The sequence below is a fragment of the Rutilus rutilus genome (assembly GCF_951802725.1).
Source record: "Rutilus rutilus genome assembly, chromosome: 12".
Classification (NCBI taxonomy): Eukaryota; Metazoa; Chordata; class Actinopteri; order Cypriniformes; family Leuciscidae; genus Rutilus; species Rutilus rutilus.
The window spans coordinates 27652206-27670892 of record NC_140217.1 but is presented as its reverse complement, the minus strand read 5'-3'; the positions used below and the strand labels follow the sequence as shown (position 1 = coordinate 27670892).

Sequence of the window (18687 nt, the reverse complement as noted above, 5' to 3'; positions counted from 1 at the left end):
GGCGCCCAGTGGCCAATAAAAGAAAAACATTGGGAAAAAAATCATTTAATTCAGAAATAAAATGAAACATACAAGAAACAAAATTTATATTTTCCAGAACGCAGTTAATAGTAAATGCAAATTCAAGAAGGACAAATCATTAAACGTTAATTATTATTAATTTCATGATTTAAAATAAAGTTTTATAATAACTTTCATTAATAATGTTAACAAATATTGTATAAAATGCTTAACATATTAAGGCCTACATTCAAATGTAATTAAACTTTGATTTATATATTTTCAAATACTTTCATAAAGTGTCCCTAGAAACTATTTGGACATCTATATAAAAATGTATGAATTTCATATAGCATTAGATATAAGTGGCTTTTTTAATGGTTCTCAGATATGTCTTTTAATGTGACTTAACTGTTCAAATATTAATGGGGACACTGTATTCATTTTCTCAATTAATCATTCAATGAATAGTTCACGAAAATAAGATTAGACTTAATGTGGCTAACCAATACTAAATTCAATTTCCTCCTCATCATCATCATCATCAGTCAGTGCTGCTGCTCTTGTGGCTCTCTCACTCTCACTTGCTTGAATGTAGTTATCTTCAATAAACCCATCGTCATCCTCTTCAATGTCATCAGTATGTGCAGCTGCGCGAGTCCCTGGGCCACCGTGGGTCGAGAATCCCACCTCAAAGTTGGCAGGGTCACACTGACTCGTGCCATCTACTTCGCTGAGCCTGGAGTGTCTGTAGCTTGCCAGATACTTGTGCAGGACTTTGCATTTAGCCATCACAGCGATAAGAACGGAGAGGGTGATAGCTGACACCAGAACAGCCACAAGGACCTTCCAGCTCTCTGAAGAGGTTTTGGGATCATCAGCCTTTGAGCCTAAAAAAAAAGGCATTTTTAATGGTTAGCTGAGTCTCAGCTGCAGGAATTAAAAAGGAAATCACAGGTAATAATCTACATTAATAAAGAAAAAAAGATTTTGACCATTATTTGTTTCGTTTGAGGTTGTTTCCGTTGTGAGTAGTTTACGGAGGAAGGCTCCACGGTTGACATCCTTAGAGTATCCTGCCATGAGAAAAATAAATAATATTGAAATGATAGTGAATGACCTTTTCCATACCTCAATAAAGAAGAAATGTCTTGGGGCACTCAAATAGATATTTTTTTGTCCATATAAATATAATGCAGAGAAAATGAATGAAATGGCTGTAAGATGTGACTGGGTTGCCTTCATTTTTTGATTGAATTTAGTCCAACATGCAATTCACTCATAATTATTGGAATACACATTGTTTATGATGAGCTGTTTTAAAAATTATTTTAAATTGTATTATTTTGGGGTGATCAGGGTGATACAACTGTCACCATAATGGAGAGAAAAAAAGAAAACATTATTAAGTAGTTTGGCATAATCTTGCAGGCTATTATTATTTTTTAGGAAACAAATGTACTTCACTGCATATTAATAATTGAAAAATGTCCACCGATGTAGACAATGTGGTGCAATGTGGTAGGGAAAATGGATAAAACTAGGAATATGCGACTGTGTGTCAATAGTAAGTTTTAAAATATCAGATCATTTTACCTTTTTATAACAAGGCAAGATTAGCTCAGATTGTTAAATGTCATTTCGCATGACTTGCTAAAAAATGTAATAATGTTTATGAATTTAAAATTCATGATAACAACAATGTTTTATGAATTCAATAATTCAATATTTAAAAACATTTTTGAAAATAATGATTAGGATGGTTATTACATTTTACTTGATGGTTTTTATAGCACCATTTTTAAATAAACCTTTTCTTGAAAATGGTATAAAATCCAAATGTAACCAACATGATATTTATAAGGAAAAGAAACTAGACTATATACGTCACTGACCCAAGTAACGAACAAAATAAATACAAGACCATAGTTTTCATACCATGGTTGTGGTGATCCTGTGTCATGTGTTTTGAGTGTCTGATCATCATTACTCTGTTTCTCACTTCCTGTCTGTTATTCAGTTCTCCTCTGAGTTGAACAAACTGGTTCATTCTCAGTTCTTGAACTGCAGCAGATGGAATATTCCCCAGGAAGAGCATCTGCAAACTGGAGAGGCTGGTCAGAGCGTTTGCCTCCACTGCGGCCAGTTTGCACCTACTCACATCTAGTACTTCAAGAGAAGAAAGGCTGTAAAGATGTTCTTTTAACAGTAGGGGGAGGTAGTTGCCTGATAGGTTCAGTTTGAGCAAGTGGCTGAAGAGGTTCAAGCGCTTGAAGCTGTCACTGTGGGTTAAGTCTAACAGATTGTCAGACAGATCCAACTCGGTCACATTCATCCAGATGTGCTGTGGTACCGACGTAAGTCTTTTCCCACTGCAGTCAAATGCAGCCTGGAGAAAGAATTAAGAATTATATGGGTGGTTGTGAAACTTACTTCTGGAGTCAGCACCAAACAGTCTTGTGCAATGAAATAGTAGGCCTATTAGACATATGAGGATAAAAACTGCATTTACATCAAATATAATTTTACCCTGTTTTATGAAGGTTTAAAAGATAAAAAGAGAACAGTACCCACTTGTCGTTTCAAATAAGAAACAAGGCTTTTATTTTCTCACGAGATAAACTACTTACAGATTGCGTAAACCTCTGTCACCAAAAACAGGAAACAAGTGCCTACAAACAGGATACTCCTGATGTAGCAGCACTTGCTCTGGCTCGGGGAACAAAAGAGGCCTGAGTGTGTGTTGTTTTTCCTCACCGTCTCTTGTTTGACCGTACATGGGCCCACGGTCTGGAGTGTGTAGCATGATCCTGAGACCCAAAAACACAGGAGCACACACACTGTGTGTGCAGCAGACCCCATGTTTTCCTGCTTCCTGTAGAAATCACAGTTTAACAGTTAGTGCTGTCAAATCGATTAATTGCATTTAAAAAAAAGTTTTTGTTTATATAATATATGTGTGTATGTATATATGAAGAGTTCAGATGCAAAAGCCTCTAAGTGGCATCTGAAATTTTCTTCTAGAATGATCATTTTTATAAAGCTTGTATATTTAAGTTCAATAATTTTACTTAAATGGCAATGCAAATTACTTATTAATTGTCATTTAAGTGAGATTACTTAACTTAAATATACAAGCTTTATAAAAATGATCAATCTAGAAGAAAATTTCAGATGGCACTTAGAGGCTTTTGCATCTGAACTCTACATATGTTATATTTATATATATATATATATATATTATATATGTGTGTCTGTGTTTGTGCGTATTATATATATATATTTTTTATATATATATATATATATACTACATTTATATAGGCCTATGTATACATATGCTTTTTGCACGCATACACACACACACATATATATATAGCCTCAATATAATGATATATATATATATATATATATATATACACACACATATATTATATAAACATTTGTTTATTAAATAAACTATGTTACAATCGATTAATTGCGATTAATCGATTTGACAGTACTAATATATATATATGTATATTTAATATGTCCGTGTATATACATACATACACACACATGCATCATATAAACAAAAACGTTTATGTTATGCGATTAATCAGTTTGACAGCACTAATTGTTTTATGTTTTAATGGGTAGTCAAGGTTGACTGCGAAAGTGTTTTTTTATTCTTTCTACAAAAAAATAACAATGTACAAATTCTTTAAATATGCATAGTTAATATATAATTGATTTTTTTTTTTTAATAGCATTTTCTGTAATGTTTGCTTGTAAATGTAAAGTTATATAATAATAATTATTATTATTATTATTATTATAAAAAGAATGTGACTGTGTAAACTTATATGACCTTGCAGCATATTATTAATTGCAACATTTTCACTAATTTTTGAAAATATAAATTCATCAATAATCAGGAACTCTTACATGCTGACACATGTCACCACAAGACTCAGCATACACCCTACTGCAAACAACAATATCATATACAGTATGAGACACACAAAGTAAACAACAAGACAGTATACAGTGTAGCACTAAGGAATAATGCACAGTCAGTTGTGCCAAATAATCCCTGAATGGGTCGATCAGAACACAAAGCAGAGATGATTTTTTTCAGCCCTGATCTGGTATATTTTATAAATTATTTCACTTTTTAGCAAATAAATAAATAAATGGACATTAAATATATATTTGTTTATTATTTTTATGATTTGTGAAGAAAGAGTGATACCAGAGACATGAAACTAACACCAGCTATTTAGGAAACTGACTACAGGACATTGGTCAATTGTAAAGTTTAGTCATCATTATGCAAACATATTTAACCACAGATTGGTGCAACTGTCACATAATAAGGTGTAATAAGGGCAATAAAGTACAAAAAGGGCTGTACAAAACAATAAAGTCAATGTGTTCTGCTACAATGCATTTCAAGGAACTTGTTCAAATGACCAGTTAAATAACACACACAAAAAAAATTCTGGGTAGTTAATGATTGCAAATATGTAAGATCAAAAATCAATCTTAAATCCAATAATAATTTATTATTAAATACATTTTCCTGGAAATGAAAGATTATCTGCCATTTTAAGTTTGTCATACAGTAGAATAAAAAAATGTTTTACTAAAGAAGAATAAACAACCCGATTATCACAGGTTGACTGTATATAATCCAAAGAATGATGCGTGACGCAGAATGAACAATGAATACATTTTTAGTAAACATGAAGAGCAATAACACCATAAGAACCACAAACGTAATGTTTAACGAGAGACCATGAACTGACAGAATATTTGAATACATGAGGAAGGTAATCAACAGAACAGGGAACAGGTGAGGACTAATTAGTAACTATGACAACAAATTAATGACTAGAACTCAGGCAATGACGAAGACAATGAAAACTAAGGGTGCGTTTACACGACGATGTACTAAAAATCGACGAAAACTTTTTCCTTTGCATTTTTCACATACAGACAACACCAATGTCAAAACGATCCCCCTTCACACGGATCCGTGAAAACAACTAAAACGCTGTATTATGCATTATATATTAATATTATGTATAATGCCAGACTACGCGCCTATAGACTGAACACGTAATACGCATGTGTATAATGTCACCGTTTTCACGTTTTTGTAGTTTACATGGAAACGATAACGGTATCGTTTTTAAAAACATGCATTTTGAAACCCATTTTCAAAAGTTTGTGTTTTCAGGCCCCCAATACGAATACGTAAATGACCAGCCAAAATGCATTAAAAAAAATCTGTTTAATCTGACTAAAACTAAACAAGACAGTGAAAACTAAACATGACTGCACACCGATCGCATTAGAAAGCATGCCTATTTTACGAGATGCTGATTTTGTGTGAATTCGTACAGTGTGAAAAAAAAAAGTAAGCATGAATGGCCACCCTTAAACCCTTAGCAGATTGTACGAAAACAAATCAGAACATACGAATTAGCCACCAATTTACCAAAACGTTAAAGTTGTGTTGTGTACTGCATATGTATGAAATAAAGAGTGCTTTATAGGTTCCACCTCTCAGGCTCTCAGCATTTCCTGCTTATCTCCTTGTGACTTCCACAGCGGCTGCTTTTCATAGAGGGTCATTTTTTATAGGGGCCCTTCCTCTCACTCCCTTACTCTCCCACTATTCATTTCAGCCCTGCTGGTAGTAAACACTCCACAGGAGCTGCTTTTATCTCTTCCTTTCTCAGGACGCCCCTGTAACAGCATACCTGCAGGATCTAAAAGCCAGCCAAAAGGAAGTGTCCGTATGTGTGTATCATTATAAAAGCGAGTAAGATAGGTTCAGGAAAGGTGAAGTATAGGAACTGCTTGGATCTTGAGTTGTCCTTTATCTTCTTACGCTACTTGTAAATTAACAGCTCCCAAATGCTTTCTCAGACCTCACTGTCCAAACAAACACGCCACAAAAATTAGTCTTTCACTTGACCTCCCCAAGATCATGTATACGCTACATACACACCCTACCCATAGTCCTGCGTTGTTTGTTTGTTACTGATTACATTGGCACTAACAACTTTATATTGTTGTTGTCGCATATAAAAGTGACTGAAAGCTATGATGTTCAACACAGCTTTTGACCTATTAGTTAAACTGCAACCTGCATGAAGTTCCTGAAATTTTAGAAGCATTTTTTACATCTTCTATGTTTACGTTTATCCTTAATATAATTAGCATTATTGCAATACACAATATAACAATAGAATAGGAGTTGGATGAAGCCTACCTTTTCAAATTTTCCTGTCATACATTAGACGATATAGCAAGTAGGTGTGGTTAACTATATTGATTCCCATAATAGTCCACCTTACCTTCCCTAGCAGTTGGCATGTTGCGGTTGACAACAGAATGTAAAATAACATGAGGGTTGATAGGAATGTTAGAACATTTAACTTTAAACTAGCAACCTAGAATTATGTTTTAAGATATTATCCTCCTGCTCATTTGTGCCAAAGAGATTTGGCACACATGGGACTTTGCAATGCTATTGTCATGTTACAAGCTATAACAAACATATACATACATAATGATGAATGTAAGCATCAGAATTCAGTGAAAAAGTACTAAGAGAGGCAACTTACCTGAGATTTGGCTCTTCCGGTTATTAAGAATATGTCGAAACTGATGTTTTTCTCCTCTTCAGAAGTCACATTTTATCATGGACAGGTTAATTTTTGTTAGCCATTTCTAAGATTAAGGAAATGGCAGGTAGGTTGTGCAAAGGTTGCGGGAGGTGTGTCTTTAGCATGCCATTCTCAGATAAAGTTAATTTGTAACTGAATGTCGAATGGATCACTGCTTCTTCTCTATCACCTTGCATGTGACATTTGAATTGATGTTACAAATAAATGATCTTAACCTGAAGTGTTCGGTGCAGTTGGTGGTCAATTTAATTCTCAGACACTGACGTACTGACGTACTTCATGTCAAATTTATATTGAAAGAATGTTTTTATATGATTTGTACAGTTTACAACATCACACGGACTGCATTGTTTGTTGACATAAACTCCATATAAATATCTAAGTGTTTATTTATCATATATAAAACAGACAGAATTCTTTACATAATGTTATGCATTATAATTATTCTTATTACATTATGCAAATAATGTATATATTTCATGCAAATTGATTACACATTTTAACTGTATTATATATATATAAGTACTGTGCAAAAGTCTTAGGCATGCATGTTAATATCCACCACCCCCCAAAAAATGGTTTTAAGTCAGTTATTTATATCTTTTGCTGTAGTGTGTCAGTAGGAAATATCAGTTTACATTTCCAAACATTCTTTTTGCCATTAATTGTAATAATCCAGTGAGATTTGTGTATGCACAAGGAGTCTGACAGCAGCCGGTCTGATCTGATCTCACCATCATCGAGTCCGTCTGTGATTACATGAAGAAACAGAAAAAAACTGAGACAGAATAAATCCAGAAGAACTGCGGGAACGTCTCCAAGATGCTTGAAGAAACCTTCCTGCAAAGCTACAGTACTGGGAAAAGTACTGGCACTTGTGTTAAAATGCTGTAAAGTGAGAATGCTTTCAAAAATAAAATCACAAATTGAATTTATTTATGATTTAACTTCTATTAACTAATTCAAATCAATATATGGTGTAACGACCCTTTGCGTTTAAAACGGCTTTTGTCCAGGTACACTTGCGCATAGTTTTTCAGGTAGCTTTGCAGGAAGGTTTCTTCAAGCATCTTGGAGATGTTCCCGCAGTTCTTCTGAATTTAGTCTGTCTCAGTTTTTTTCTGTTTCTTCATGTAATCACAGACGGACTCGATGATGGTGAGATCAGATCATACCGGCTGTTGTCAGACTCCTTGTGCATACACAAATCTCACTGGATTATTACAATTAAAACTGATATTTCCTACTGACACACTACAGCAAAAGATATAAATAACTGACTTAAAACCATTTTTTGGGGGGGACGGGGGGTGGGGGATATTAACATGCCTAAGACTTTTGCACAGTACTGTATACAGTATATTAATATTTATATAATACTAATATTTATAAAATTTACATTTTAACTATTTTATATTTAACCATTTTTAACATGTCGAAATGGGTAGCTATTAATTAAAAGAGTTTTAATTATATTTTAAAAGAAGTAGGCTATTAAGTGTTAAAGCTCTCAGCTTTGTTACTGTTATGAAGATTTGGCATGTGTGCAAAAAAAAATAAGAGGAAAGGAAGAATAGAGAAACACAGCACGAGTACAGCTGCGATGGCTTCACTCTGTTTAACAGGAAAAAACAACCTGAGCTCCACAACAATGGACAGTTTTTCTTATGAGACACAAATGGTCAAGGTGTCCGTGTTTTGGCACTTAAATTGCTGTTATTGCTCTTTGCATGAGCACGTCTGGCAGCATCCGGCATTTAAAACCATTATTTGACTTTCTCTCTCTCTTACAGGCTTTGTCACTTACACACATAGTCAAATCACAAAATTTGTTTATTATTAATGCATTTATTATACATTATAGATCAAACAGTAGAGGGTGGTGATTGCAAGGCCATGGGTTTGAGTCAGGGAAGGCATGAATTGATTAAATGTATACCTTGAATGCAATATACATGGTCAGAATTATGGGCACCCTTGGTAAATGAACAAAGAAGCCTGTGAAAATAAATCTGCATTGTTAATCCTTTTGATCTTTTATTAAAAAATAATCACAAAAATCTAACCTTTCATTGAAGTATAATAATTGAGAATGGGGGGAATCACTGTATGAAATAAATAATTTCTCCACACTGGCCACAATTAATGGCTCCCTGTTATTAAATACTTTTTTTAACCTCCTTTTGCCAAGATAACAGCTCAGAGTTTTCTCCTATAATGCCTGATGAGTTTGAGAACACCTGACAAGAGATCAGAGACCATTCCTCCACAGAATCTCTCCAGATCCTTCAGATTCCCAGATCCATGTTGGTGCTCCTCCTCTTCAGTTCTTCACCCCACTCATTTTCTAGGGTTCAAGTCAGGAGACTAGGAAGGCCATGGCAGAAGCTTCATTTTGTGCTCAGTGACACATTTTTGTGTTGATTTTGATGTTTGTTTTGGATCATTGTCCTGATTGAAGGTCCAACCACGGCCCATTATAAGATTTCTGGCAGAGATTTTTTATCTGTTGGTATTTGATAGAATCCATAATACCATGTATCTGAACAAGATGTCCAGGACCTCCAGCAAAAAAAAATAAGCCCACAACATATAAGATCCAGCAGTATATTTAACTTTGGACATGGGGTACTTTTTATCCCTGTTTGCACCAAACCCATCTGGTGGGTTTGCTGCCAAAAAGCTCTTTTTCTTTTTTTTTTATCTGACCAGTATCTGACAACTAAATATGCTGGATTTTGTCTTTTTTGGGGGGGGGGGAAATGCTTTCTGACCTCAAGACTCAACTATTTTCTACAGTTCTCCTGTGATCCTTGTCTTTGGCCACTCAAACTCACCTCCTCACCACACATTAAGACAATATAAATAGACACATGTCCTCTTCCAAGCAGATTCGTAACATTTCCTGTTGATTAGAACTTAAAAATGATTTCCCTGATGGTGGAATTTTCAATGCTCAACAATCCTTTGCTGCACATCAGAACTATATTTCTGGTTTTACACAGTGTGATGGATGATTCAGGGAATTTGGCCTTTGTGTTTCCACATATTTATACTCCTGTGAAGCAGGAAGTCATAGCTGGATAATTTCTTGTTCTTAGTCACCCTGGTGTGCTAAAAAATGTAAGTATGAGGGCGAATATCCTACAGAGATATTTTACTCATAAGAATTTCTATGGGTGCCATTAATTGTGGCCAACGTGTTTTGGAGAAAAACATTTATTTCTCCCCACTTTCAATTGTTTTACTTCAATGAACGATAAGATATTTTGTGATTTTATTTTTTTTAAATGAAAGCTCACAATCCAGATTTATTTTCACAGCCATCTTTGAACATATACCAAAGGTTTTAATATTTCTGATTATGACTGTAAGTCGCTTTGGATAAAAGCATCTGTCAAACGTAAATGCATTTGTTTTTCTTCTATATGTTTGTTAACCTCTATAATTTCCCCCCAAATCAGCCCCAATGTTTTTGAAATTTGACCCGGACATCTCGTGTCCCAGACCTATTGTTTAGCTGGGAAAGCCCATGCATCTGATCACTTAGGGGGTCTCACACTCCTCTTTGGCATCTGAAAAACACTCATTTCCTCTGGTAATGGGAGCTGAAAACTCAGTTCCCTGCAAAAGTGAAGTGAATTGTCCAAATGCTGTGTTAATCAAGTATTTTATCACTTCATTTTATCAAATGTTTTGCTTGGCCATACATTTAGTTTGAACACTTACTTCCACTTGTGTGAGCTGTACTTATACCTCACTACACTTTTGACAATATACCTTTTTTGCTCCCAAAATTTCACAGAAATTTCACTAATGTGACCGCACTATCATCGCTAAAATGAGCAACACTATTGATTTATCTACAATATATTTCAGTAAAAAATTGGTAGCACTTTAAAAAAAAAATTTGAGCTTTTCATTGGCGAAGTTACTGTTTTTGTTGTTGGGTACGGCTGTGAACGGCTACAACATTATATTTTTATTGACAATATTTCTGAGAAAAAATGATACTGTACAGTCTTTTGGCAGAACGAGAACAAGCAACGCAGTTTGGAAATTAATATTTTGAATGGATTTTTCTCAGTGAATCAGTGGAACATTTCGGAACCATACAAGTTATTATCAGATATATGAATCGATGGTGGATCCAGCGTAAATGACTCACTGATTCAATTGTTTAAATGACAAACTGAATCAATTACTTCCTTGGTACACATGCATTTAAACACATTTTAGATTACATTTTTTTTCTTTCTTTTTTTCTGCAGAGTAATTTGTAGATTAAAAGTATATTACCCAACAGCACTTATTTGTTGAAATTTGCAGTGGCCATGTGTATAAAAAAGCTTATCAATTTGAAAACATTACAAGAGGTTTGGCAAATAATATGATATGAGAGGAAACTGTTGCTCTTAGACAGAAAAATGTGCTTCAGAATCGTCCAACTTAAATAAAATCGTAAGTAATACAACAGATATTCTATTGTCAGTGCAAAATCCTTGCAATAATCATTTCTGGGAATGAAACTACATGCTGGACAACAGGGGACATTCTTATGTATACATACCGCCTCTGTGAGTACTGCTTTGTGCAGTTTTAAAATACCTGTGTTAAATTTACACTCAAACATAAAACTGATGGCAGCGGCATTCATTTAAATCACCATTAGGACTCTCGTGATTGATTCTGTAATTTTAGCAGCCTATGGGACGTCATTATGAGGCATTGCGCAGAAGTGGTCTTTAGGACTGACCGGTGCATGCTCACCACTCTACCAGCAGGAACTCAAAAAGAAATTTGTGAGTTCTGGTTCGGACCCAGTGCACGCTGATTCAGAGGCGAGTGTCCATTACTCGAGCTGTTTTCCAGTGGATCTCATGGGAACTGGGTGGTGGGCTGAGCAAACACTCAGCAGACAGGAGACCAGCGGTTCTTCCTGTTTCTGCATGCTCACTGTTTGATTCCTGCCAGTTTCCTGGTCACATATCAGCTCCCGCAGCACTGCTTCCTGTCACAGTCTCCACTGACTGTTGCTGCTAAACACGCTCTGTGTCACGCTCATGCACACTTCTTACTCTTCATTGTATCATCTTATGTCTGCACAGAATGACTACTTTATACAATTGATTTGTCTCTCTTTATACTTCATGCTCATGTCTCATGTCCATACTGTGCAGTACATTTCATGTTCTTATCATATATGTCTTAATATATTAGAATGATGACAAGGACATGAAATGTTTACTATACATTAAATGTATAACAGAAAGTTGTGAAGTTTGAAGTTGCCTAACAAGTCTAATAGTCTAATAATTAGATAAATTAAACTCACAACTTAAAACTTCACAACTTTCTGTTATAATGTTTGAATATTTGAAGGTTCACTTATTTTTTTTTTAAATAATTTCACTATTTAGTTTTGTTCTATGTCCCAGATATCACTTTCCAACCTGTTAGTTAAAGTGATATCATTTCGGTGGAGAAAAAAACAGCACAAACATCAGTAATGAAGTTTTAAGTTTTTGTATTAGTTTACTTTGACTCACTCTAAAATGTCTGATAAAATTATAGAGATACAGTTGGTCTCAAAATATATAAAATTTTCCAATCCAAGTTAATATTCAGGATAATTAAATTAAAAACAAAAGCTACACTTTGGGTGACCTGGGTTTAAGTCTGAAGTCAAGTCCAGCTTGTGGTCCTTATGGATAAGAGCAAAAAAATACTGCGCAAGGCAAGGCAAGGCAAATTTATTTATATAGCACATTTCATACACTACATGGCAATTCAAAGTGCTTTACAGAAAGGAATTAAAATAATCACAAAGTAAAAGCAGTAAAAACAGTTATTAAAGAAATTAAAAGATATATGATACAGTTATAAAATGAATTAAAAGAATAAAATAAATACATAGATAAACACCTGTGTATCATATTTTTCACAACTCTCAGTTTTACTCTGAGATTTTCCCATGGTGATTACACTGTGTCTGTGGTGTTCGTCTCCGAGATTGGACGTCTCCGATGGACCCGATTTTTCCCTAAAATCGGACAGGAGGAGCTCTAGGACTGACTCACGGGGTAACCTCGGGTTCACTGCCCCATCAGTCCACACCCCAAATACCCATTTGTTCGGAAGCTCTAGTAATGGAATCAATCCAGTCCGCACCCCACAGAACCTCGAGTTTAATCACACATCAAACTCACTACTCCACCACAGACCCAGATCACCAGCATGGTTTCATCTCTCAAGTTCCCCAATTAAGTCATTTATGTTTGTCTCTTACCCAATTCGCAGTGCCATTTGAGTTCAGTTTAGAATCAAAAGGAGGAATACAGTGCAATCAGTCAGACATACAGTGGATACAGTTATAAAAATAATTAAAAGAGTAATACGATTAAACCTACAGTGGGTACGGAAAGTATTCAGACCCCCTTACATTTTTCACTCTTTGTTATATTGCAGCCATTTGCTAAAATCATTTAAGTTCATTTTTTTTCCTCATTATTGTACACACAGCACCCCATATTGACAGAAAAACACAGAATTGTTGACATTTTTGTACATTTATTAAAAAAGAAAAACTGAAATATCACATGGTCCTAATATTCAGACCCTTTGCTCAGTATTTAGTAGAAGCACCCTTTTGATCTAATACAGCCATGAGTCTTTTTGGGAAAGATGCAACAAGTTTTTCACACCTGGATTTGGGTATCCTCTGCCATTCCTCCTTGCAGATCCTCTCCAGTTCTGTCAGGTTGGATGGTAAACGTTGGTGGACAGCCATTTTCAGGTCTCTCCAGAGATGCTCAATTGGGTTTAAGTCAGGGCTCTGGCTGGGCCATTCAAGAACAGTCACGGAGTTGTTGTGAAGCCACTCCTTCGTTATTTTAGCTGTGTGCTTAGGGTCATTGTCTTGTTGGAAGGTGAACCTTCGGCCCAGTCTGAGGTCCAGAGCACTCTGGAGAAGGTTTTCGTCCAGGATATCCCTGTACTTGGCCGCATTCATCTTTCCCTCGATTGCAACCAGTCGTCCTGTCCCTGCAGCTGAAAAACACCCCCACAGCATGATGCTGCCACCACCATGCTTCACTGTTGAGACTGTATTGGACAGGTGATGTATTGGACAGGTGATAAGCAGTGCCTGGTTTTCTCCACACATACCGCTTAGAATTAAGGCCAAAAAGTTCTATCTTGGTCTCATCAGACCAGAGAATCTTATTTATCACCATCTTGGAGTCCTTCAGGTGTGCTTTCATGTGTCTTGCACTGAGGAGAGGCTTCCGTCGGGCCACTCTGCCATAAAGCCCCGACTGGTGGATGGCTGCAGTGATGGTTGACTTACTACAACTTTCTCCCATCTCCCGACTGCATCTCTGGAGCTCAGCCACAGTGATCTTTGGGTTCTTCTTTACCTCTCTCACCAAGGCTCTTCTCCCCCGATAGCTCAGTTTGGCCGGACGGCCAGCTCTAGGAAGGGTTCTGGTCGTCCCAAACGTCTTCCATTTAAGGATTATGGAGGCCACTGTGCTCTTAGGAACCTTAAGTGCAGCAGAATTTTTTTTGTAACCTTGGCCAGATCTGTGCCTTGCCACAATTCTGTCTCTGAGCTCTTCAGTCAGTTCCTTTGACCTCATGATTCTCATTTGCTCTGACATGCACTGTGAGCTGTAAGGTCTTATATAGACAGGTGTGTGGCTTTCCTAATCAAGTCCAATCAGTATAATCAAACACAGCTGGACTCAAATGAAGGTGTAGAACCATCTCAAGGATGATCAGAAGAAATGGACAGCACCTGAGTTAAATATATGAGTGTCACAGCAAAGGGTCTGAATACTTAGGACCATGTGATATTTCAGTTTTTCTTTTTTAATAAATGTGCAAAAATGTCAACAATTCTGTGCTTTTCTGTCAATGTGGGGTGCTGTGTGTACAATAATGAGGAAAAAAAATGAACTTAAATGATTTTAGCAAATGGCTGCAATATAACAAAGAGTGAAAAATGTAAGGGGGTCTGAATACTTTCCGTACCCACTGTAAATAAACTTCTCATCTGGCAAAACACCGGTGTATCATATTTTGCACAGCTGCTTGTTTTTTTCTGTGAGATTTTCCCATGTGGATTATGTGGATTGTACTGTGTCTGTGGTGTTCTTTCGACACGCCCCAAAAATCTATTGGACGTCTCCAATAGACCCGTGCCAGGCATTTATTTAAAATGTGTTTTGTAACATGATAAATATTGTTACTGTCACTTTTGATTAATTTAATGCACCACTGTTAAAGGGTTAGTTCACCCAAACATGAAAATTCTGTCAGTAATTACTCACCCTCATGTTGTTCCAACCCCGTAAGACCTTCGTTCATCTTCGGAACACAAATTAAGATATTTTTGATTAAATCTGAGAGCTGGATCACTGCTCCATAGGCTTCTAAGGCATTATAACTTGCTGGCCCAGAAAGACATCGTTAATATAGTCCAAGTGACTCCAGTGGCTCAATCTTAAGTTTATAAAGCGACGAGAATACTTTTTGTGCTAAAAACAAAACAAAAATAACGACTTTATTCCACTATTCATTTTCTTCTCTCTGGGCCTCGAGTTTTTTCACGTAGTATAACTGCGCAGCGCATCTGTGTTGTACGTCACATGTAGGCTCACTATTGGCCGACGCTCGTCATGTGTGTGATGCGTGTGACTCTCAGATTTAATCAAAAATGAGGGTGAGTAATTACATGAGGGTGAGTAATTACTGACAGAATTTTCATTTTTGGGTGAACTAACCCTTTAAATAAAAGTATTAATTAATGAAAAAAAATCATACATACCCTAAACTTTTAAACGGTATGTTCTCTGAAATAAAAATGTGTTATTTAGCATTTTAATCCAACGTCTTATTTAATTGGAATGGCAGTTAGAGTTAAGTCAAAAATAGACATAAAACATTGTGGTTGATATTACTAAGTTTATTTGTTAGATTTGATTGGAAAGTCAGGTAGAGCGCATCCAGCTACCAATAAAAGTGTAGTACTCTATTTTACTACTGTTATCTAAAAAGTGGATTGGAATGTATGTCTAGACTGCTGACAAGTAATAAAGGCACTATCTTTCTATCTACAGCCTTGACATAAATATTGTGTTTCGCAAAGTTTGCTACTTCACTTGCTGTGGTGTTTATTCACATTGTTGTGCAGAATGATCAGATGCATTTTAAATAATTACAAATACACCTTATCACAAAAACCCACATTTTTGGCCCTGGCACAAAAACCCATTTGTTCGGAAGCTCTTGGAATGGGATCAATCCAGTCCGCACCCCACAGAACCTCGAGTTTAATCACGTCAAACTCACTACTCCACCACAGACCCAGGCCATCAGCATGGTTTCATCTCTCTTACCCAATTCTCAGTGCCATTTGAGTTCAGTTTAGAATAAAAAGGAGGATGCAAAATAAAATACAGTCGGACTGTATCAGTCAGACGTACAGTGGCTCAGTACTCATTCAGCAAATTCAGGTATTTCTAGCTGATCTATATGTACATATATCTGAGTGATCTGTTAGGTTTATATTTAGTGAGCAAATCTGCAATGTATTTTTGTTACATTGTTATGACCCATTATGTTATGGGTCATAACAGGAATGGCCCCGCTCATCTCTGCCTCTCATTCTAACAAAATGTTTGCAGAATAATACAATTGCTACCCTTTGACAATCCCAAAAGTATAGTGGCATTATTCTCAGTGTGTGTGTGTGTGTGTGTGTGTGTTTAAAACTGTTGCGGAATAATAGTCTTTTAGGGGTCTCTACAAAACTACACTACTGACCATATCCTGTTTTGATTATCACTTCCTCACCTTTGATCTGAATTCAGATCTGATCTGACACTGCATTCTGTACGGATTGAGGAAAATGGGTCAGATGTGTTCACCTATCAACCAAACATTTCCAAAACCACAACTTGTACACTCACATCATTTTCAGCTGGGGTCATATCCATTTGTTGATGTTGAACATAATGGAGTCGCAATTTGGCTGCCTCTTATGCCAGTGGCAGTCTAAATCATTCAATTACACATTGTCAGAAACGACAAACACAGCTGTAACAGATCTAACAGCAGCAGATCTAGGAAGCGCCGTGTCTTTCGTTCATCCTCTCCAACGTGCTCTCCAAATTCAGTCTGTGTAGTGACCCCTCACTGACCTCCGCTGCCTCTCTCCATGTCATGTTATGCATGGATCTGAATGGCACCGAAAGAGCTGGCTGAGAGCGGGACCCATGGTGAGATGCCCTGCTGTGTGCGGAACATGGATTTCCACTGTACCACACCCTGGGTCGACATGCATGAGAGGCTAGACTGATGTTTATTGTTCTTAGATAAGGTCTTATATATTAACAATTTAAATGACAATGCTAACGTAAGCAATACTGTATGAACAGCCGGAGTCATAGAGAATCATGAGTTCAAATTCAGAGTTTATGTGCAAATAGAAAATGTGTTGGTAAAAAAAAAATGGTAACCTAAAAAAATGTGCTACATGTGGTAAAATCTAAATGTATTGATTTTATTCAAATAAAAATGCTATTTAACATTACTGAAGTATATTAGGTTACACCAACAAAACTAATACTTTAGGATAAGATCAGGTAGAAATAGCTCTGTAATGTAACAATTGCAGCTTACCACTTTTTACAGTGAACTACCAGTAAAAAGTTTGGGGTTGGTAAGATTTTTGTTAATGTTTTAGAAAAAAAAGTATGCATTTATTTTAGGGCTGTCAAAAGATTAATCGCGATTAATCGCATCCAAAATAAAAGTTTGTGTTTACATAATATATGTGTGTACTGTGTATAATTATTTTGTATATATCAATACACACACATGCATGTATATATTTAAGAAATATTTGCATACATATACTGTATATATTTATATATAATTTATATTATATATAATATAATTTTTTATATATATAAATTACACATTTTTCTTAAATATATACAAGCATGTGTGTGTATTGATATATACAAAATAATTATACACAGTACACACACATATATTATGTAAAATCGCGATTAATCTTTTGACAGCCCTAATTTATTTATTAAAAAATGAGAGGAAAAAAAAACTATTTAAAATAAATAAATGTAATTTATTCCTGTGATGCCTGTGACCATTACTCCAGTCTTCAGTGTCACATGATCCTTCAGAAATCATTCTAATTTGCTGCTCAAGAAACATTTAATATCATTATCAGTGTTGAAAACAGTTGAGCTTAATATTGAGTGAAAATCAATCAACCCCAGAATTCTTTGATGAACAGAAAATTCAAAAGAACAGCATAAATTTGAAACATTTTTGTAATAATGTAAAAGTCTTATACTATCACATTTGGTCAATGTAATCCTTGCTAAATGTAAGTATTATAGAAGTAAAAAAAATCGACTGACCCCAGACCTTTGAACGGTAGTGTATATGTTTTATTTGCATAAATAACCTTTTCTTTTTTAATTTTATGTTAAATTTATATAAGGGATTTATAAGTGCTGTTACATCATTTATTTATTTCTTTATCATCCAATCATTCTGAATTAACAAGATTTTTTTGTTTATGTAAACAGCACTTAATTACAATTCCAGTCTCTCAATGAATATGAGTTTAACAAACATTTTATTAATAATCTCTTAGCCAAAGTTTTTAGACAAGAAAAGTATTGAAATGTAGAGTTAGAGAATGCTTGATATGGACGCTCAATGGTTATGGAGGTTTACAAGAACGTTGTTTGTGTTAGAGTGAAAGGAAATATGAATTCAGAGAGTAACAGTGGCAGGGTGAAGATGTCTCTGCACATGCAGACTCTTGAGACAAAAGCTGAGGAGCGGATGTGCCCTCTCACCTCTTTTCCCCTTCCTTTGTTTTTTACTCTCTCTCTTTCTCTTGTACGTACACACTCCACATCCTCCTATTCCAGTTTTCCTATCCTTGACCCTATCTGTTAAAAAT

The 18687-nt window shown here is 35.6% G+C and overlaps 1 protein-coding gene across 2 annotated transcripts; it reads right to left on the bottom strand.

Annotated features, from left to right (window-relative positions):
• Positions 1-31: 31 nt before the first annotated feature.
• Positions 32-6731, bottom strand: cUnh1orf210 (chromosome Un C1orf210 homolog). Of its 2 annotated transcripts, none has more exons than XM_084425410.1 (5): positions 6618-6731; positions 2758-2875; positions 1939-2389; positions 996-1076; positions 32-890 (listed from the first exon to the last, which is right to left on the bottom strand). In XM_084425410.1, exons 2-5 carry the CDS (start codon positions 2860-2862, stop codon positions 502-504), a joined length of 1026 nt encoding a protein of 341 aa, XP_084281536.1. In that variant the 5' UTR covers positions 2863-2875; positions 6618-6731; the 3' UTR covers positions 32-501. The 2 variants fall into 2 exon arrangements, with proteins under 2 accessions (XP_084281536.1, XP_084281535.1); XM_084425409.1 differs by lacking the exon at positions 6618-6731 and adding an exon at positions 3925-4114 and having other exon boundaries at positions 372-890.
• Positions 6732-18687: the final 11956 nt, after the last annotated feature.